The sequence below is a fragment of the Theobroma cacao genome, chromosome 3, assembly GCF_000208745.1.
Source record: "Theobroma cacao cultivar B97-61/B2 chromosome 3, Criollo_cocoa_genome_V2, whole genome shotgun sequence".
NCBI lineage: Eukaryota > Viridiplantae > Streptophyta > Magnoliopsida > Malvales > Malvaceae > Theobroma > Theobroma cacao.
Window position 1 is genome coordinate 32,725,103 of NC_030852.1, and position 20,413 is coordinate 32,745,515.

The 20,413-nt window shown below is 37.6% G+C and overlaps 6 protein-coding genes across 10 annotated transcripts; 4 read left to right on the forward strand and 2 right to left on the reverse strand.

The window, feature by feature from the left end:
- LOC18606270 (phosphatidylinositol/phosphatidylcholine transfer protein SFH11) lies at positions 124-4,818 on the forward strand. 2 transcript variants are annotated; one of them, XM_018117678.1, is made up of 14 exons: positions 124-365; positions 448-840; positions 939-1,038; positions 1,361-1,627; positions 1,810-1,887; positions 2,324-2,425; positions 2,556-2,605; positions 2,724-2,832; positions 2,955-3,032; positions 3,805-3,915; positions 3,987-4,028; positions 4,122-4,178; positions 4,272-4,313; positions 4,535-4,818. In XM_018117678.1, exons 1-12 carry the CDS (start codon positions 319-321, stop codon positions 4,164-4,166), a joined length of 1,422 nt encoding a protein of 473 aa, XP_017973167.1. In that variant the 5' UTR covers positions 124-318; the 3' UTR covers positions 4,167-4,178; positions 4,272-4,313; positions 4,535-4,818. The 2 variants fall into 2 exon arrangements, with proteins under 2 accessions (XP_017973167.1, XP_017973168.1); XM_018117679.1 differs by having other exon boundaries at positions 481-840.
- Positions 6,025-9,824, forward strand: LOC18606271 (vesicle-associated protein 1-2). The gene is made up of 8 exons (XM_018117681.1): positions 6,025-6,471; positions 6,572-6,642; positions 6,907-6,988; positions 7,077-7,192; positions 7,282-7,446; positions 7,544-7,594; positions 8,739-8,816; positions 9,398-9,824. The coding sequence occupies exons 1-8, from the start codon at positions 6,420-6,422 to the stop codon at positions 9,506-9,508; spliced, it is 726 nt and encodes a 241-aa protein (XP_017973170.1). The 5' UTR covers positions 6,025-6,419; the 3' UTR covers positions 9,509-9,824.
- Positions 10,175-11,760, forward strand: LOC18606272 (heat shock 22 kDa protein, mitochondrial). Its single transcript, XM_007039796.2, has 2 exons — positions 10,175-10,503; positions 11,111-11,760. The coding sequence occupies exons 1-2, from the start codon at positions 10,272-10,274 to the stop codon at positions 11,521-11,523; spliced, it is 645 nt and encodes a 214-aa protein (XP_007039858.2). The 5' UTR covers positions 10,175-10,271; the 3' UTR covers positions 11,524-11,760.
- On the forward strand, positions 11,845-15,473 carry LOC18606274 (putative 57 kDa heat shock protein). Of its 2 annotated transcripts, XM_018117680.1 has the most exons (7): positions 11,845-12,409; positions 12,536-12,649; positions 13,879-14,247; positions 14,343-14,357; positions 14,515-14,532; positions 14,655-14,666; positions 14,956-15,473. In XM_018117680.1, exons 1-7 carry the CDS (start codon positions 12,280-12,282, stop codon positions 15,276-15,278), a joined length of 981 nt encoding a protein of 326 aa, XP_017973169.1. In that variant the 5' UTR covers positions 11,845-12,279; the 3' UTR covers positions 15,279-15,473. The 2 variants fall into 2 exon arrangements, with proteins under 2 accessions (XP_017973169.1, XP_007039860.2); XM_007039798.2 differs by lacking the exons at positions 11,845-12,409; positions 12,536-12,649 and adding an exon at positions 13,367-13,748.
- On the reverse strand, positions 16,274-17,464 carry LOC18606275. Its single transcript, XM_018117274.1, has 3 exons — positions 17,289-17,464; positions 16,781-16,862; positions 16,274-16,541 (listed from the first exon to the last, which is right to left on the reverse strand). The coding sequence occupies exons 1-3, from the start codon at positions 17,343-17,345 to the stop codon at positions 16,354-16,356; spliced, it is 327 nt and encodes a 108-aa protein (XP_017972763.1). The 5' UTR covers positions 17,346-17,464; the 3' UTR covers positions 16,274-16,353.
- LOC18606277 (leukocyte receptor cluster member 1) lies at positions 18,714-20,409 on the reverse strand. 3 transcript variants are annotated; one of them, XM_007039807.2, is made up of 2 exons: positions 20,075-20,337; positions 18,714-19,790 (listed from the first exon to the last, which is right to left on the reverse strand). In XM_007039807.2, exon 2 carries the CDS (start codon positions 19,688-19,690, stop codon positions 19,001-19,003), a length of 690 nt encoding a protein of 229 aa, XP_007039869.2. In that variant the 5' UTR covers positions 19,691-19,790; positions 20,075-20,337; the 3' UTR covers positions 18,714-19,000. The 3 variants fall into 3 exon arrangements, with proteins under 3 accessions (XP_007039869.2, XP_017973770.1, XP_017973769.1); XM_018118281.1 differs by having other exon boundaries at positions 18,714-19,802; XM_018118280.1 differs by having other exon boundaries at positions 18,736-19,713; positions 20,075-20,409.

Genomic DNA, 20,413 nt, shown 5'->3' on the forward strand with positions numbered 1-20,413 from the left:
TCATGTCCTCTGCTCACTCTTTTAATATTTGCTATAAGGAACAACTTTGTATAATGCTGCTTTCTTCTGTTCATTTTCTTTTTCTTTTGCAAATGGTTTTATTCTATAGAAATCTTGGTCATCACTTTTGGCATTGCTTTTAATTCGATCCTCAATAACTTTTGAATAAGAGATGACTTCAACTCTTCTGCCTCCTTGCAGGACCTCAAAGGAAACATCCTTTTTTATGTAACTTCAAATGTTAGATTCAGGCTTTGTGTTAATGAGTTAAAGACGTCTAGTTTTTGTTAGTAATTAAGAAACCTGCCAAGACAGAGTATGTGGAACATTGATCATTGTTCAATCACGTGTTGTAATTACGGCAGGTGAGAAATTATTAATTTGCTAATACGTTGGAATTTTTTGTTTTTGAAGTCTTTGTTTTGAGTAGAATCAATTGTCAATCAGAGTGCATATGCATAAATCAAATGAGAAATATAGGGAAATAGTTATAGACAAAGGCGGTGGTGAAAGTGAGGACTCTCCAAGTCGAGAAACATCTCAGTTTCAAAAGGGGATGGACAAGCATATCCATCCACCAATTGAAAACCATTTCCTTCTTCCTCCTCAACGAGAGAAACCATCTTCATCAACGACTTCATCAGGCCTTAAGTCCATGCTATCGTATCCGCTCAAGGTTCGTGATTCGTTGAAGAGAATTGGGAAGAGCAAAAGCATGGAACTAATCCTTGAAGGAACTCATGATCCAAAAGATGAACAAATAGTTCAGTCTTTCCGAGAACTACTTTTCCTCGAGGGTCAGTTACCAGCTAAGCACAATGACTATCATACACTTTTACGGTAAGTTAATGTCAATGCATGAATGTCTTCTAAATATCTCTGTATTTTCTAATATGTCATTGTATTACACCAATATGGAGCTTTTCTAATGGTTTTAGGTTTCTAAGAATGAGAGATTTTGATCTGTCAAAAGCAAAAGAAATGTTTCTGAAATATCTTCAGTGGCGCAAGGACTATGGAGTTGATGCAATCCAACGGGTAAGTAAAGTTCAAACTAAATGCTACCTTTTTTTCCGCAAGAAATTTCAACACAATATTGACAGGCGAATGACCACCTTGGTTGCTTGCTGTCTGCAACTGCATCAAATCATCCTTCCTTTACTTTTGATGCCAGTGCCTGCGAGTCTATTTATCCATGCATCACGTTAACTTTAAAAAGCTTCACAAATTTAATGCACAGCATAACATATTATTAAATACTTGGTGTAAGATTTGTTTATATTGATGTTTTGCTGATTGAATCCCTGTCTAATACTTAATATTCTCCTTTGTCTTGTCGCATAAATCTTTTGTTATCCAGGAATTTAAGTTTGTTGAGCTTACAGAGGTGAAGAAATGCTATCCTCATGGATTCCATGGTGTAGATCGAAGTGGTAGACCAGTATACATTGAAAGGATTGGATTGGTAGACCTAAATGCATTACTACAAGTAACCAATATAGACAGATTTGTCAAGTATCATGTATCAGAACAAGAGAAAACACTAAATTTGAGATTTCCCGCAAGCTCAATTGCAGCCAAGAGACATATAGCATCTACCACGAGTATCTTAGATGTGAAAGGAGTTGTAAGCATCTCTTCCCCTCTTTCCCCCCATTTTGTAACTTTCAAGGGAGAGCCTTGAAAGCCTTTATATGCTTTTCTTGCTAAAGAGTTTTACTTGTCTATAATCTTGTCAAGTTATATCATAGTATTATCACGCCTAATTGATAATTGATCTAAATTTATTGGAATGTTGTCTCTGCCAAGGGAATGTCTAATTTCTCAAAGCCTGCACGATATCTCTTCATGGAAATTCAGAAGATTGACAGCAATTACTACCCAGAGGTAAGTGCGATTCCATTTTATTTTCATTAGTTTAGATTGATAAACTGAGGAGATGTTGAGAATGGTTATTAACTGGTGAGCAATGCTTTCAAGCAACAATTTGTTGACTGATTCCAGAGGGTCGGATCAGGATGCATACTGCTCATGGCTAATTGCTAGGCATTAATGATGATCACCATTAGAGGATACAGAAGGGAATTTCAGTGCCAGAAATTATTTGAGGCAATCAGTCCTGATCTCTTTTCTTTTTCTTTTCCTTTCACTCTGAAGGAAAAAGTAGGCAAATCTTAGTTCCTTAATTTCTTCACAGTGGAAATTCCCTTCATGATGCAGACACAACTAATGCTTGCAATTATACTCAAGAATGAGTCATAGCTCAGGACCTGTATGTTCACTCACGTTAGTAGGGTAATTTTGGTCAATGACATTCTTGCAGACTCTAAACCGACTCTTCATTATCAATGCTGGATCTGGGTTCCGGATGCTGTGGAAGGTAATCAAGGCCTTTATGGATGCACGAACCTTGGCAAAAATTAATGTAAGGATTCTAACAGTCCATTTCCTTTCTTGTTTAAGGTGGCACCCAAGCAGTATGTAACTATGTATAAGCGATTTCCTTGTTAAAGAAGGCACATGTTTACTTTCAGTAAATGACATTGACGTTTCAGGTGCTGGGATATAACTACCTTAGTAACCTGATTGAAGTTATTGATCCAAGGTAATCTGTGGTTCTCAGGTCTATGCATTAACTAGCAAAAATGGCAGTTGACGTGTGTGTAATGTGTATATAGGTATTTATGCATATGAGTCACTAAATATTATCATTCAATTCACAGTAATTTGCCGACATTTCTCGGTGGAAACTGTACATGTGCTGACTATGGGGGTTGCTTGTTAAGTGATAAAGGACCCTGGAACAATCCAGAAATTACAGAGATGCTTCAGGTAAACTCCTTCTTGGTAGAAGATATTGCTTGTAAGTTATTGGCTTGAAGAAATAAACATGAACATGATTTCACACATTCACTAGTATGTCATCCTTAATTTTTCATTTTAATTTATTACAGGCAGTTTGTGCAACAGAAGAGGCCAATTATGAAGGAAACGGCGACCTAGCTTCAGAAGATGCTTTGTTGCATGATGTGGTAATCATCCTTAATTTATGCTCTTGCACCTCATTGCCGATTCTCATCAGCTTCATGGTGTAATTTGTTCAAGATTTAATGATTTATCTTTTACAATGTGGACGTTGTCTAGTGTCCATAAGATATTTGGTCTGGATTTACAACAATCTTTTCCATGATGTGGGAGTGGGATAGTGTTAAGAACACCAATATGATAGAAGGTATCTTGTATATATATTGATGCTGACTCTAATTAATCAATGTCTTCCATAATGCTACTTGACATCTTAAGCCTTTCACCTGGTGATTTTCTTGAAACCATGCACCTCCTTCATCTTCTCTTTGGACATAAAATTCTCTCATTTACATAAAAAAGAGAAAGCCTTCTGAATGTGAGCATTTCTAGATCAGATCTTTTCAACTTATCCTCTGAATGCTTGACGAGAAAGGATATGGTCACCATTACATGCTTGATATAAGCATTGTGCAAACTTCTTTTTATTTATTTACGAGCTTTTGCTTGCTCTAGACGCAAAAAAATGAAGTGAGACAGTTTCCACAGTATCATGTTTTATTTTACCCTAAAACAGATATCAATTTTTCATATAATGCATTCTGGTTGCAATTAGCAGCATGGATTCAGAGCTATTGCAACTGCATAACATTGCAAATATCAGAACGTTTATAATTTCATTTTATCTTTAATTCGTACTACAGCTCCCCCTTCCCCTCCTTTTCTGTCTTGTTCCCTTCATGTAGTCACTTGATCAAGGCTTAATTTGGACCAACACAGGATAATGGTGAAAATAACGAAAACTTGAGAAATGGGGAAAGGGCAATGAGTGATAGGCTTGCACCACAAAAAATCATGGCACTGGAAGCTGCACTTGCAGACACCAATAAAGTAAGTACAATTGCACCTCTTGTCTCTGAGATGAATTCTATGCAATTATTTTGATGATCTTTGTGGCACAGAAAATCGATGCATTGGAAGTGGCACTTGAGGACACCAAGATGGTGAGTCTCAACAAGTTTTATGCTTCCCTTGTGACTGGCATTCTAAATCAGATCATTTTTTTTTGTACTGTTTTCTTTATTCACACTTCACAGGTCTTGAAAGGGCTTGGACAGCACATTAAAGATCTGAGGGTTTGAACTTGTTTACATGTATGACTGAGCTGAAGTTAATTAATTAATTGTTCCCTTTTGTTTTTCAGTGAAACTTCCCATGAATAATGATACATCTGGTTTTTATTGCAGAAATTGTTGTTTAAAGAATAAAGGTACATGATAAATGTTCAGGTGCTCTCCCATAAGTCTGTTTACCAGAAAAGCTTGTTCCACTCTTTTTATTGGCAATTAAATGTTCGCCAAGTCCTTTTTTTCAGCTTGACAAATGTGATTTGAAGTGCTCTTATTGTTGTTTTCTTCTTCATTGTGCTTACATTTTAACCTTGTAAATGTGATACTGTCATGCAAGATATCTCATTCTCTGATTCACCTTCTTGTTACTGTTTGCCCAGATGCCCTGGAAGCAGATGAATATCTATGCACATCAAGTTGAGAAGCAAACTGTCATTTTAAAGGTTTTCGTTTCTGATGAGACTTACCTGGTGGTTCTTCCCTTGGTTCTTCAGTGCTTAAGCACAGTTTAAGAAACAACTCAAAGCCACCGTATACCGAACGGGGATTGGATGATTATGAAAGTATATAACTGTACCAATGTGGTCTGGAACTCTGGATCAAGCAATGCAAAATTCATTGTGCATATTTCAAACTCTATGTCAGTCTATCTATGTTTCCTGTTTCAGAAGTCACGCAAGCAGATGACTTTTTCTTTTTCAAAATTTTCCCCATTATCATGGCCATAGTTGAGAAGCTTAAGATATGAACCTTAGACAGTGAGACACCACCCATCACAATGCCATTAGTCTGCGAAAGTAGAACTCAGGGATGGTTGGAATCATTGCCTTCCAACTAAGAGGAACTAAAATCTAATAATTGAACTCGAAATGAGTTCTTTTAGGTCCCCATTGGTGATTAGATACAGCTACCTCTGCGGTCACCCATATGATTACTGAAATGGGAGCTGGTCCATTTGAAGGTTGGTGGCAGTTGCAATGATCTCTTCTAACTTTCTTCCACCAAATATGGAGGCCTTTTACATTCCATCTCCAAGTACAAAACAATTTATCTTCTTTATTTTCAGCCATATAGTGTTGAAGTCAATCTAAAATTGATTCGGACGTAGTATTTAAAAAGATAAAAAAGTGCAAACACACACCAAAGCCTTCTGCTGAGAGGATTGGGCAGCAGCTAGCTAGGGATGATAATGAAGATGTGACCGATGTTGACTGAGAAGCTGCAATATGGAGAATTGCAAAGGGCCTTTTCATGCCTTGGGGGACCTAGCTGTTGTAAAGGCTTAAAACAATAGCCTTTTGAAGGCCGAACTCAGAAATCTTTGGCCCAACTCTTTTAATGTGGCTAATGAAGGCACTCACCCACCAATCACCGTCCAAGATTTTCGTTTGGGTATCTATTTGAATCTAGGATAGGATGAGAAAAAAAAACAGACAGAAATATAAGTTTCACAAGAAAACTTTTTGCTGGTAATTCCCTATTGTTCTTCTTATAAAGTCTTTTTGTTTGTTTTCCCACATTTATGTGCAAACCTAAAGGCCTTTTAAGCCTAACTCCATCCAATTTCAAAACCACCCTAAGTTTAAAAGCAACTTGCCTAATTCTTAAGATATCTGTTAGGTTCATGGCAAACGATGTGAACGGCTGTGTAATTCACAAATGTAAAGCGCTGTTAATTGGCAGGAAATCACTCTCAAAATAATTTGTTACAAACTAAAAGTTAAAAAATATTTAAAAATTAAGGTAATTAATAATGTTAAAAAATACACTTAAATATTTAATTTATTAATTAATATATAAATTCTCTACTTAAAACAGTTCAAACCTCCTCTCTTTAATTATAAAAAAAAAATACTTTTCTTTCCCTCTTATATTGCTTACACAATCGAGTCAGGAGTGGGCGGATTCCATAAACGAGGAGAGAGATTAGAGAAAGAGATCAGATTCCTTTGGCATCCTTTACTTCTGCGACGCACGTTCACTATTCCTTTCTTCTTCTTCGCACGTTCACTATTTGCCCTCTTGCGCTCTCTCTTTTGGGAAATAAATCTAAAAAACATACAAATATTACAATTGCACAGAAAGAAACGCCAAAAGCCATCATTGTAGGTTTTTTTTCTCCTCTCGATCTCTCCGCCCAAATCTTGTTTTTGAAAAATTAACGCACGTTTCCCAAAAGGGGAAACTACCAACCCATTCCTCTTACCCTTCAGATCCTTCGAAAGCGATTCCTCGGTTTTACATCGTTAAAGCCATTGCTTCGAAATGAGCACGGGCGACCTTCTCAGCATCGAACCTCTAGAGCTTAAGTTTCCCTGTAAGTTTCTTACTCTTCCCATTTTGTCGCGGATCTGCGGTTTCTGTTTATCTAGGGTTTGTTTTGATTTGTTTGTTGTTGTTGTGGTTTTGGTAAATAGTTGAGCTGAGGAAGCAGATCTCGTGTTCTCTTCTATTGTCGAATAAAACTGATAATTATGTTGCCTTCAAGGTATTCTTCATCGATTTCGAATTTTTCATTCAATGTTGTTATATTTATTTTGTAATTTTTATATATGATTTATCATAATTTCCCTGCTCTTTTTGGTAATGCGACGCCGTAATGCTGTGTTTGGTTGCAGAGTAAAATCAGGAATGCAGAATTAACAAAAATATTTTGAACCTGAAAAGAAAGCAATACATTATATTGAATCTTAATGTTTAAATCTTAAATAGAAATTGTTGATTTTCTTTGGCCTAATTGATTTGTTTTCAGGTGAAAACAACAAATCCAAAGAAGTACTGTGTTCGTCCCAACACGGGGATCGTCTTGCCTCGATCCACATGCGATGTTATAGGTACACTAAATCAATTTGCTACCAGTTTATGTCTTATTTATTATTGGTTTTCGGATAATTGCTAAAGGAATCGTTGGTTTTGATTTAGTTACCATGCAAGCGCAAAAAGAGGCGCCACCTGATATGCAATGCAAGGACAAATTTCTCCTTCAGAGTGTAAACGTAAATGATGGTGCAACCGTGAAGGATATAACTGCGGAAATGGTATCTAACTATTTATGTTACCTGGTATTATCTATTACTTTGAGGGTTAAGATGTGCAGGTAATGATTTATGGGAATCTTCATTTCTAGTTTAACAAGGAAGCTGGGCATGTGGTTGAGGAGTGCAAGTTGAGAGTGGTTTATGTTTCTCCACCTCAACCCCCTTCACCTGTTCCAGAAGGGTCAGAAGAAGGGTCATCACCAAGAGGCTCTGTTTCAGACAACGGGCATGTAAATGCTGCTGAGTTTGCTAATGTGAGAACTTTGCTGCAAGTGTTTTCGTTATTTCTTCTCTTGTTCCCTGTACTTTATTGCTTCAAATGCTAATAGTAGTGTTTGTTGCTGAATGCAGGCTGCAAGAGCATTTTCTGAACGGCTTGAATCTCAAGATAAATCTTCTGAGGTAAAATTTGAATTCTGTATTTTCTTTTTCGCTGTGTGCTGTTGCATATGCATGATTGAGTTTAATATCTATTGATATTAATCATTTATTTTGGTTGGAGTCTGGACATAGTAAGGTCCATATTTTCAGGTTAGATGTCTGCATTCACTTGCTCAGTTGCTCTTCCATTTATTGAATGCTGGGGGTAAAAGGATGGTTTAGAGTCTAATTATATTGCTTTAGAAAATTTTAGTTCTAATTGGTCAGACAAAAATCTATAGAGCTACTAGATATCTTGCTGAGTTTGTGAGTCTAAAGCTGTGATTCATTAGTCCATAGGGCTCCACATTTTTCTTAAGATAGGTACCTCATCAATCAGGGGAGTGTTCAGCTATTCAAGACTTTTGGGTGTACTGGAGCCAGTTGAAGCAGTCACATCATTTGAGCTTGCTTTGGTTGAGTGAGGGTGTATGATTCAACATAAAGTCAACCAGCCCATAGCGTGATGTTGGCATGATATACTTGTTTGATGATGTGACAATAGCTAATCTATGAGATGAGTGAAAATTAATCGAATATTGACATGGTTTTGTTAGATTTAGAATGTCATCATTTGCATGGTGCCAAGATGATGGAAACTTGTGTGAGATGACTTTTTTATTTTTAACGGAGGTTGCTACATGTAGCATTAGGAATAACTTATCTTGATTAGCTTAATTAATGGCCAAAAAGAACCCCACCACTAAGTAATCATGTGCTGACCTTATATTGCTATTGTCTTTCTTAAAGACCTAAAAAAGGAAAAATCTGCACAACAGTACTCACAACTCCATCTACTATTGATTTGTCATTTTTATGGTGAGACTAATATTCCATAAGTTAGGGAAAGGGAGAGTCTATTTCGAAAGGTATGTATGACAAATTTGTCTCCTATGCAAGTTGGCTTCACTAAATTCAGTGTCAATTAAGTTATGTTTGCACTCAGGAGGAAACTGCTGTTTTCCTTTGAACGCTTCTGTTAGTCTGTACCCCTTGTTCATGTGCATATACGGCCAGGTTTTTGCAGCAGTGAGGGCTGCAGCTCTGTTATCATTGACATGCATTGCATGTGATATTGATGCATGGCAAGTATAATAACTCTCAATAATACTTTCTATAATTGCAGGCAAGAGCTCTTATATCAAAGCTGACCGAGGAAAAAAATAATGCAATTCAACAAAATAACAAGCTACGTCAGGAACTGGTGAGGGGGATGGACTGACTTTACCATGTGGATTACAATTATTGTTATTATAACGTGTAGAGTAGTAGAATCTGTTCTACCCTTCCTCAGTTTTTTCTCAAGTGATGCTTGCATATATATACAATAATGAGCTCTTTGGATTTTGCTTGACATGGTTATTCAGATATTTTCCCCTGCCCTTTACTTTTGCTGCAAATGACCAAGCCAGTAAATTCATTAACCCTTATGTTTTGAAGGCTTATCCCCTCCTGATAATTGCTTTTAAGTCATTGAAATTTTCGAGTCAACATTAATCTCTTTTCCTTGTTTTCTTCTTAAATCGTGTATAAATTTGTTTCCTCTTAACATCTCAGACCTCAGCATGAAAACTACTCTTCCCCTATTTCACAAAACAAATGTCATCTTGTTTCTAGCGACTACCTTTTACTTGGTGCCCATGAGATGCAGTAGAAAACTGAGAAATATTTTTTCTGTCACTGATATATATGTGCTTTTGATTTACTTGTCTCCCCGCTGTCTATTCTTTTCTTTCAATCTCTGAGCCCTGGAAGCTTCTTACATATAAAGACTACAATGTGTAGGAACTCTTGAGGCGCCAAGGCAGCAAACGCAGTGGTGGTGTGTCATTCGTGTTTGTCATCTTCATCGGCTTGCTTGGCATAATTATGGGATATCTCATGAAGAAGTCATAAGCGTCTGTGTCCTATCCTCTTCCACATATTTTTCCTCTGCTTTCCTTCGTCTGGAGAAGTATGGTGAAGGAAAAGGGAAGAAAAAATTGATGGTCTTGGGCCGGTGCTTCTGTTAATTGTTTAGCTTTGTGGAATTAGCAAAAAAACTTGTTTTAAGGGTGGATCTCTAGTTGCTAGTGGCACTTTTATTAACATGCATTCTTTTTTTAACTTAAAAGGAGTGAATGGATCAGCTTCTTCCTTTTTTTCAACCCATCTTTCCTTTGTGGTTCAATTGGAGAGACTCGATAATGGTAATACCAGAAACTGTTACACAGCTTTGTTCACATAAGATCAGGACTCAACTGGTCTTATTTTTGCCGCATATATTAGTTCACTTCTAACCTTTTGCAGTTTTACCGCAGTACCAGTTTAGCTGTCGTGCCATGTGTTGATTGGGTTACGAATTTTAATATCGGGGAAAGTTATGGGGAGATTCCAATTCCTATTTTAAGGTAAGCTTAAATTAAACCAGCTTTAATTATTGCTAAGTAATTAAGCACACCGATTTCTCCAACATTCTGGAATATTCTCCCACCGCTGGGGAGCTCAGCTTTGCCACCCTCTCTCCTTTTACGTTCTCCACGTTTCTTCATTTCTACCATTTCTCTCCCATATCAGCACCAAGAAAACCCAAATCCTCAAAAAAGGAAAAAGAAACTATCAAAATCCGAAACAAAAGAAATCTGGTAAGAGAGCGCAAGGTTTCACTGTTTTACAAGAAATGGCATCGTCGATTGCCTTAAGAAAAGTACCAGTCTCGACTCTGTTTTCAAAGCTGGTGAATTTTTCCCCAGTACGTACCGTTTCAGCGGCTACTCCCTCCGTGTCTCGCTCTTTCAACACCAACACTCAGGTCACCAACTTCAACGACGAGGACCGCTCGGTCGACGTTGAGCACCGCTCTGATCGCTCCGTCTCTCGCCGCCGCGACTACTCTCCCGGTTTCTTCTCTGGTAGTTGTTATCTTAGTACCCTGTTTCACTTTCTTTCGTGTCTGTTGACAGTGATACAACTTCTGTGAAAAAAGTTCTTTTTTTTTCTCTATTACCTTAGAAATATGATATTTGATTGCTTGAAGTTGATTTCTTTTCTGTTTTGTTTCTGTCTTTACATTTGTAAGTGAGATTTCTTTTCGTTTTTAAAAGTTGAAAATTTGTTCCCTCGGGTGAGATTCCGAAGGCCGTTTCTTCTGAGTATAGACTCTCTATATGAAAATAATAATGATAATAATAAATGAATGATCAATTGCTCTCCAAAAACATTGAATTTATTTACAGTTTTGCACACTGATATAGAATTTACAAGTGTTATCTTAAATTTCTCTGTTTTTATTAGTATGTATATATATATATATATATATATATATTAATTCTTAAAAAGGTTTAGCACAATTTAATGTAAATTGTTGGAAATAACTTGATTCTTGGATCTTTAAAACGGTTTTGGTCGTTTTTTGTCTTTCAATTTTCATATTCAAAGCAGGGGAAATGCTTTTAAATTGTGAAGTTTGATATTTTTAATTCTGCAAGACTAATCTGCTGATATTTTTTGGCGGTGCAGACGTATTCGATCCGTTTTCTCCAACAAGAAGCCTGAGCCAGGTTCTGAACCTTATGGATCAATTCATAGACCATCCTTTCCTCTCATCTCCCAGCGTGTCCTCAAGGAAAGGCTGGGACGTGAGGGAGGACAATAATGCTCTCTATCTTCGCATTGAAATGCCAGGCCTTAGCAAGGAGAACGTTAACATCTCGGTGGATCAGAACACTCTGATCATCCGAGAAGAAGGCGGTAAACAGTCGGAGGATGATCAGGAGAGTGGGAGGCGCTACTCAAGCTGGCTTGACCTCCCTCCCAGTACGTATAAGGTTAATGAGATAAAGGCCGAGATGAAACATGGGGTCCTGAAGGTGGTTGTGCCCAAAGTGAAAGGGGAGGAGAGGCAGGATGTGTATCAGGTCACGGTTGAGTGATATTCACAACTTATGAGGTTTCTCCTTAGTAAAGGTAATGGAAGAGAGGACTGGGTAGACTTGTTTAGTTTGAAATGTAACATATGTAATGTAATCTTAAGACGTAATGATGTTAACATATGAGAATAAGGTAAGTTTTGTATGATGAACAAAATGACGTAAAACATCTTTTCTACTACTAATAAACTTGTGTGTCTTCTATGAGGAGTGAAGGCGAGGATCGGATTCTAAAGTAAATAGCTCGTTCTCGTGGGTATCTTTTTCAGCTGCTGCTGCTGCTAAGTGCTAAGCGTAGCTCTTTTTGGGTGATTAACTCTTTCAAATTCTCCTCTCAATTCTTGATACCATGCAGTTGGTGAACCCATTTTAATTAAAATGAGGGCATTAATAGTTTAGGCCGGGGGCTTGGTTGGGCCCTGGGGTGTTAAGTCTTGACTCTTGAGCGATGTATGATGGCATGTCAATCTTGTCAGCCAAGTAAAAGATTCTGCCTTCGGATGATCAATTCATTATTTTTTCGCTGCCCACGTTAAAGTTTGACTTTGTCGTTCTTTATTCACAATTAGCCCAAAACTTGTAAAGCTGTTGTCCAGATTGCTACCACTTACTTGCCAAACGGATCCCTAATGCATATAGAAGTTACCCCCTTCTAAAGGCCAAATATCTAATTTGCCGCTGCTCCTCAACCATGGCCCTGAGGAGACTATCTCTTCACCCTTGTTTGAAATTCTACTAGTAAATCGCAACATCCCTTCTATGGCTGCTTCATTCGTGGTTCGTTCGTTTAGCTCCAACATTCCCGTGTCTGATCCTGATGAAGAACTCTGCTCTGTCAACACCTATGGGGGCTCAATGAACTGCACTGTTGAATTCAACATTGGCCATGGTAATGTCCTCATCATCATCATCATGATTCCTTCTCTGTAACTTTTTCTTTATCAATCTTTCATGGGTTTTCTTTTGTTTTTCCTTTTTAATTGTTCATTCCTCTTACTGGGTTTTGCTTTTGAAGGCGCATCTGATCAAACAGTGGAGCATCCATGGCAACTAGAAGGACCAAAAGGAACGTACCAAGCCAAGAAAGTTGAGGAAGGATTGTTCGTGAGGGTTGACATGGCGGGGATCAGTAAAAGCGAGGTTCAGCTTAATTTGGAAGGACGATGACAGGGTTTTTATAAACGGAGAAGATAGAAAGAAATCGGAGTATGAGAGCAGCTGACGCATCGATGTTTGCTCTAGTTACTTTGACTTGAGCAAAATCGAGGCCAGTATTCAAAACGGTGTTTTCAGGATGTTGATCCCAATTCCCAAAGAAAGAGTCAGAAGGGAGGAAGAAGGCTAAAAATCAGATCAGGCTTGATAAGTGATTTTGTTAATGATCCAGATACGCTGTTTCTACTAACTATTGCTTAGAAATTATCTATGGCAGACCTGGTTAGGGCTTCAATCACAGTTAATGATCACCATTGGCATTTGCAAAAAGACTAGAAGGGCAATGCTTTTTGACATCTGAATCCAGAATTTGGTGACAATCCATTCAGTCTGAAAATCGTCACGTAGAGAATAGTAGGATATGAAGAAACAGTCATAAGTTTTTTTTTCCTGCTATTTGCTAAAGAAAGAATTGAGAATCGAAACAAATGAGTCTGAAGTCTAAATACTACATAAATATTTACACAAAAGAACAGATTCTACATTAATATTAACTTGTTAAAATGGATAAATGACCTTAATTAATATTAATTTGTTAATAGACAAATTAATGAAATCTGGTGTGTCACGCGAGAATGCTCCTCATGCTAGTTTGTAATGCTTCTAAGGCCTTCATGAATCACAGGACAACAAGGATCCAGAGTGATCATCATCTCATCAGACGTTGGAGCAGAGCTCGTAGATTAAGGATCGCGAGCCTGCCAACATCGGTTCACAGATTCCAGGCTCCAGCTGTCGAAAAACCAATTTCCAAGGGATACCAACCCTGAGGTGCCACGTTTCAGTTCACCTTTTTATCCGTCTCTTTCTCCATTCTGGTTTTAACCCTCTCTCATGTAACATCTCTTGACAAAAACCTCACTGTCACAGCAAAAGTGACAAAATCTCCTAAAACCCTAATACTACTAGCAAAAAGAAGAAAAGATAAACCCTCTTGACCTTTCTCCATTTACATTTCAAAGTCTCAATGGCAGCACCAGAAGTCATTCTCTGTTATACACCTCACACTGAAGGTCATCTTTAAGAATTCCAGTTTCCATTTTCATGCAATGCTTTGCCCTTTTTTGTTTTTAGTCAAATCTGATTTTATTCTTTCTTGTGTAACTATATATTGCATTGTTTCTTGTTTTTGGTGTAAAACAGAAGGGTATTATGCAAAGAACAACCAGTTTCAAAACAGTGGGCCAAAAGGGTTCATTGAGTTCAAGGTACTGGAGAACCAAGATTTGTACGTGAGGGTTGATTTGCCTGGGGTTGCAAGCAATGGTGTTTCATGCTTTACTGATCCTCAGAAGAAGGTAGTCTTCTTTAGTGGAGAAGCACCAAAAGACAGCGAGCATGAGCAAGGTAGCCGTACCTATTTTGGCATCACGGGTCTTATTTGCAATTGCTGTGAGATCTCTAGGATTAATGCTACAATGAAAGATGGTGTGCTCAGAATGGTTCTTTCAAAGGTTAAGAAGACCCAGGGGGATGCCGCATGTTCTGCTGAGAGACCAAGCGTACCTTCAAGTATATCTATTTTCACCTTGTTTTTCTTAGTTGCTTTTTTTTTTTTCCCTTTTAACTGTTGGCTAATATTTGGGTTTCTTGGTGTTTTTTCACAGCTATACTTCAAGAAGGTACGGAATCATCAGTCTTTCTATGTGTTACTGTATTCTTGCAAGCTTCTCGCTTATCACGGTTTTGTTTTGTTTTCTTTTCCTTTTTGCATTTTTTTCCCCCATTTTTTGGGTTTTTTTGAACACTTGCTGAGTTACAATTGTTCTTGTTTTGCAGCTGCATCTCGATCTGCAGGTCTCTAAATCACATTTCTTTCCTTTTCTTTTCTGCTTTTCCTTATTTCATCCTTCGATGTTTTTCTTTTGTAATGGTATGTAGGTTTTCTAACATTTCATTTTGTTGATGTTTTCTTACAGCTGGACCCCAAGGTATTTCATTCATTCCTCTCCCTTTCCTTTGTTTTCTTTTCGAGACTGGTCTTCTTTTTTGTGGGTTTTATTCAATGATCCTGTAACATTTAATAATCCGTTTCTTGTTCGTAAAAGATGGAATTATTTGCAAGTTTTCTCATTGTTTCTGCTACTTCATTCATACCAGCTTGTTTAGCTCTTTCCAGCTTATGATTCAGAGACTTCCTAGAGCAAAATTTTTCTTAATACCTTTTCTGCTTAATCTCCTTTTATCGTTTGACGTATATTGGTTTCAATGTTTTTGCAGGTGGAACAGGCCCGGTGATAGAGCTAAACCCTTTTGTTGTGCGAGGACACAGAGGCGCCTTTGAAGGCAAGGCGAGCAAGAAGGGTGGTTTATTTGCGAGGGTGGACATGCCAGGGGTTTCCCCGGAAGATGCTAATGCTTTTTTCAAGGATGGTGAGATCCGCTTCATAGGCACTGGCTACAAGGTTTCCGAGCACGACGAGAGTGGTCGAACCTACCTTGGCAGCATCGTTCCCGTCCTCCCCACCAAGAGGATTATGCCTTCCAAACTCGACTACACTATGAAGGATGGAGTTCTCCGCATTATCATCCCACCAATTTAATCTACTTTTCAGAATTAATTTCTGGCCTTTAGATAGCATATGGTAACCTTTTTGACTACCTTATAATTAGGTTCAATCTCTTTTCTGGAATTTACTTAAAATTCTATGGTTTTTGCATTAAATTTGAACTTGAACACAGAATTTAATTTTCTATTGCTTTTTGTGATGTGGGACATATTTCACATTTGATGATCATGCAGTATCGATTTTATGTTGATAAGTTTAGATTGTGTGCAGTAGAAATAGTTTAAATGATGTATACAAATTAAACTCCTCCAATAATTTGCCGTGACAACATTATCGAATTTTGTTCATATCTACGTTGCTTTGTGAAATACATGATGATCATGCCGTACCATTTTGCTATAATTTCACAATTTAATTATACGAAATGATTTTAATCAATTCAAAATTTTTCGCCTCAACTCAAACATAATGAAGAGTAGTCGGTGAGATTGTGGCACTCGTACAAGCTGGAAATAGAAGGACTGCTGATCTTGGGCTGTACATATTTTGGGTCCTTGCTGCTCCGCTTGGGATGAGAACCAGGGGCCCAATGCATCGCTAATTAATTATCCAAGAGAAAAGGTCAATAAGTACATATTATTGACTGTTTCTTTTCTCGTTAAAAATCATTAACGTAGTTTTTAAAGTGTGATATGAGGTTAATGTGTTCCCTCCTTTTTCTTTGGGATATAATGGAAGGAATTAGCGTTTCTGTTCCTTTGACTTCCTCAATGTACTTGATATCCATACTTATGGTTGTGTCCATTTCTCTGTAAAATAATCATCTATGATTCGGTTTATACTTTTTAAGTCTTTGCCTGATGCATGAATGAAAGCACCTTGGGTTTTGAATCTCGAGGCAACTCGGAGTTATCATGTTCTTGGCCAAGAGTTTAGAGGGTTTTCATCTATAGAAAAAGGGAAAGATCTGAAACCTGAAGCGATTGGAAATGATAAAAATGGAAATAAGATGCAAAGGAATTACACCATGTACCTTAAACATTGATCATACAATAATGCTCAGTCCCCAAACACGTGACAACATAAAAAGAATTTTAGCTTGACAGCCTCAATCGGCTACTACTTGTTTACTACTATAACAAATTGGGCCGAAACAAGATTTGAATAGCTGCAGTGAACGCCAATCCTTTCTCTTCTCACTCTTGGAAAGATGGTCTTTCACATTCCAACGAAACCCAAAATCTGCCTTCACAATCACTTGCTTATTGCTTACATCTACTGTGTACTCTCTCAATCCTGAAAATTATAAAAAATTTAATTTCCGTTACTCATCAAAGCAAATGAATCATATGACTGAGTTTGTTACTCTAAATTAGAATAAGATGGGTGAAGGATGAGAAAAGAAATTAGTATTCTATTGAAACCAATTGTCCACAGTTTGACTTGAGGGGTTTTGAAAATATTTTGGGACTTATCCAATTTCAGGGGAGTAGCTTAGAATGATACGATATGAAGTTTACCATCAAAGTTCCTACCAGTCATTTTAGATATAACTTGGGAGACTTTCTTTCGACATTGAGCACAGACCATGTTTGCAGTCATCACTATGACCTGAAACTGAATATTAAACAATGTAATCTCTGAATAATTGAATTAAACAGTGATTGCTGCATTTGCAATTCACACCTTTTGCAATCTAAGAGGGGATTAAAAGAGTAAACCTTTGAATGTACACGTTTTGGAATTTGGGCCAATCCCATATGGCAATCAGCCATTTTCATGTTCTTTTACAGAGGCTGTTAGGAGGAAGGTCTTTGATATAAAATTTCAGTTTAGAAGCATCATAATTATGGATGAAGCATCAGGTTGCAGAAATCTGCCTAAATTAATCAAAATCAAGAAAACCAAAAATATCGTTCCAAAAAATAGAGAAATAACGTAAAGCAAGATAACAAGAAACTAAAAATGTGGGGAATGATGAAGGTGAGCGAGAAATCCATGGCTACGAACTTTCTATGAAGAGAGGTGAGCCAGAAAACCTACCGAAGGGAGCGTCAGATCCTCGTAATGCAACAGACTGTGCTTATTTGATGCAACCATTACAACCAATGCTGTGCTCTGCTTCTTTAAACTGATGATGATTTGCTCATTCCCCTTTACCAATGCCAATGAACGCTCCTCTACCGAGTCTTTCTTACAATTTTTACGACTTGTATTTAGCTTCAGAAGAAACTGATGGATGCAAGTATTATAAAAATATGAAGTTGGTATTAAGAAAATGAGTTCAACTTCAGCCCCGTCAGCATTATGATTTGAGATAATATTTCCAAACACTCTTCCTCATGGAAGTTTAACTACTCTACCCCTAAAACTCTAATTCGAATTTCTTGGCAGGAGCATATCGTTTTTCTTAAGCGACTTGGCTTGGCAGATTTGGCATGTTATGGCCACCAAACTTGTACGATTGTGGCCTTCATGTTCTCATCAACACTCACTCTAATTCTTCCCTACATTTATGCAGTTGTATATAATTACAAAAAGAAAAGAAAAAACACATTAAAGCCTTTGTTTTGCTGTGACAGATAAGATTAAACTCTGGACCACAATTAGTTAAATTTGTTGATCTAATTGTACAGCCCAAAAGTTAAAAAAGGGGAATGGACAAAATGATACTTTAATCTATTGGGCAGTAAGCAGAACACTCCAATACAGGAATTCTGAAAGCTTACTGGACGACTTTGTCTTTAGCTTTGTACCAGGAACAGGGAGATGGGGACCAAGGCTTATCCCAATTTTAGTATAAACAACAGAATAAATAAAGATATTTAGACTTGAATCTTTGTTATTGGATCTGGTCAGTATTGAGAGGGCTCGTTCAACTAACGTTCGGTATAGAATGGAACCCATTCTGATATTATTTTGGCAAATACACCTAGATATATATTACACTTTGCTCATGCTTGCAAGCTACTAGATATAAAGTCAAAGGACATACATATCATCATCTAATCACCAGTTCAGATTTCATGCATCTTGATGGAGGCTTGAATTCAATCTAAAGATGATGCTAATATCCACAATATTCACAAGCAAGATCTCAGTAAGAATAGCTTTTTAATAAGTATGTTCAGTTATTGGATCTTGATTTATGAGCGCCTAAATGAAGTACATAGGAATGCAATCCAAGTACATTATCAAATTTTCAAAAATTTCAAAGGTGAATAGAAATCCAATACTATATAAAGATTGGTAGGGAAGAAAGGACCTACAGATGAAAAGCGCTGGCATAAGCCTAAGAAAGACCGTGAGTCACCTAATAAATTTGAGAGCTCACCTAGATACGGATGTGATCAATGGTTAACTATGATTGAAGAACAAATTCTACCAATGATACTGCAAACCTGCTTCTAAAGATGTTTGAAGCACGCTGGGGTACGGAAAGAAACATCACACTTTTAGAGTAAGAAGGATGGAATTTGCCAGCATTTTCCAGTTTACATATTAGCACGAGGCAACAATCAGATCAAGCCACATGTTCTCAACATTGTAATTTGATGAAAAAATGAAACATTCTCAGATATAAGCAGCAAAGAGTAGCTCTCATGAAATATGTTGTGAAATCAAGTATTGAAGAAATTCAAAATGGATTCTAGTCTTACAAATACCGAAAGGACTGATAGCCCCATAAATTCAAACAACTCTACGATAAGAACATACAAACATCAAACTCAGAATAAGCTTTGGCTTCTCTGAGCTCACCTCCTGGAAAACCTTCTATCCTTCAGGGTCCTACTCCTATCTGTTTTGCTCTTCTCTATGAACAATGCCCGTTCCCTCTCCTTCTCCCGCCTCTCCCTCTTCAAACGTTCTTCCCTCAACTCTTCTATTGTCTTCTTCCCAGTTTTCCTTCCCTCATCCTTCTGCGCTCTTTCTGATCTATCATTTTCACTCTCCTCTTCGACATCAACATTCCGCCTCTCCAGGTACCATGGCAACTTAACTCCCTTTCCAGCAACCCCATAACCCAACCTATACTTCTCATCCTCGGGCGCCACAGGCTTGGGTGCCACCTCCTCTTTCTTCAATTTCTTCCTCTTGAACCCATCTTTTTCAGCAGCTCCTTCCTTCTCCAAACCTTTAATGGGGTCAAAAATCTTGATCCCTTCAAAGAGATTAATGTGACCAGATTTGGATTCCGATTCAACAACCTCCACAGGCTCAGAAGCAGGCTCTGCACCTCCAGCTTTAATTAATGGAGCCAAGCCACGAGCAGCCCGAAGCTGCTCAAGACGGAACTCAGCATCCCTTTTTCTTGCCTGTTCACGTTTTAGCTGCTCTTCTTTTGCAGCAGCTTCTTCATCTTTCCGGACTTTCTCTCTGTTCTCAAAGTTATAAACATTCCAACGTTTCTGGGGCAAAATATTTAACCCTCCATGACCTCCCATAGCTACTCAATTCTAGAATTCACCTGAAAATTATCATGCGTACATTTTAGTATTTCAAAATTGAAATTCGGGTTCACCATAAAGCTTTCGTCGGCTCCAACTAATTGGAAAACTGAAATTAGGTTAGAAAACTCGATAATTTGCGAAAAGGAAAATCGATGAGGAACAGGAATTTCAGATTAAAAAGCAATTGGGTTATGAAGCAAATTGAATTTCAATAGAAGAGATATCAGAGTGTAAATTGAGGTTTTAATTATTTATTGGCGCTACAATTATACCCTATTCATTATCTTGGTTTAATAATTCTACAAAGGTTCAAATATCGAACAAAGAAGAAAATCATCGATCAACAAATTCCAAGAATAAGATAAAGATAGTGCTTACCTTTTCTGCAACTTAACACACTTGAGACGAGATCTCCTTGCTTTGGCGAATCGATCGAAACTGAGAAATCCAATTCACAAAACAGAGTTAAAAGTGAAAACACCAGAAAACCTGGATTTGTTTTTTGTTTTGGAGTGTACAAAAATATGTCCGAAAGGGGCGTTATTAATTTATCCTAACTTCGCCGCCTTACTGGTTCCCCACTAAAACGAGGGCGCTATCGTCGTTTCGAAGAGAATATGTTCCATGTGAGCTGCTATGCTAAAGATGGGCCTGGCCTGCGTAGCTCCAAGGTTGGGTAGATTGAGACAAATGGGCCAGATTAACTTTGTCCTGGGC

Coding starts and splice junctions, on each gene's coding strand:
- LOC18606270 (XM_018117678.1), top strand. CDS start 319: ATGTGGAACATTGATCATTGTTCAATCACGTGTTGTAATTACGGCAG. Junction 2,606..2,723: donor ATTGAAGTTATTGATCCAAG/GTAATCTGTGGT, acceptor TTCAATTCACAG/TAATTTGCCGACATTTCTCG. Junction 4,029..4,121: donor CACTTGAGGACACCAAGATG/GTGAGTCTCAAC, acceptor CACACTTCACAG/GTCTTGAAAGGGCTTGGACA.
- LOC18606271 (XM_018117681.1), top strand. CDS start 6,420: ATGAGCACGGGCGACCTTCTCAGCATCGAACCTCTAGAGCTTAAGTTT. Junction 6,472..6,571: donor TCTAGAGCTTAAGTTTCCCT/GTAAGTTTCTTA, acceptor TTTGGTAAATAG/TTGAGCTGAGGAAGCAGATC. Junction 7,447..7,543: donor ATGCTGCTGAGTTTGCTAAT/GTGAGAACTTTG, acceptor TGCTGAATGCAG/GCTGCAAGAGCATTTTCTGA.
- LOC18606272 (XM_007039796.2), top strand. CDS start 10,272: ATGGCATCGTCGATTGCCTTAAGAAAAGTACCAGTCTCGACTCTGTTT. Junction 10,504..11,110: donor CTCTCCCGGTTTCTTCTCTG/GTAGTTGTTATC, acceptor TTGGCGGTGCAG/ACGTATTCGATCCGTTTTCT.
- LOC18606274 (XM_018117680.1), top strand. CDS start 12,280: ATGGCTGCTTCATTCGTGGTTCGTTCGTTTAGCTCCAACATTCCCGTG. Junction 12,410..12,535: donor TGAATTCAACATTGGCCATG/GTAATGTCCTCA, acceptor TTGCTTTTGAAG/GCGCATCTGATCAAACAGTG. Junction 12,650..13,878: donor GGTTGACATGGCGGGGATCA/GTAAAAGCGAGG, acceptor GGTGTAAAACAG/AAGGGTATTATGCAAAGAAC.
- LOC18606275 (XM_018117274.1), bottom strand. CDS start 17,345: ATGGTTGCATCAAATAAGCACAGTCTGTTGCATTACGAGGATCTGACG. Junction 16,863..17,288: donor AGGATCTGACGCTCCCTTCG/GTAGGTTTTCTG, acceptor TTTAATATTCAG/TTTCAGGTCATAGTGATGAC. Junction 16,542..16,780: donor AGTTATATCTAAAATGACTG/GTAGGAACTTTG, acceptor TATAATTTTCAG/GATTGAGAGAGTACACAGTA.
- LOC18606277 (XM_007039807.2), bottom strand. CDS start 19,690: ATGGGAGGTCATGGAGGGTTAAATATTTTGCCCCAGAAACGTTGGAAT.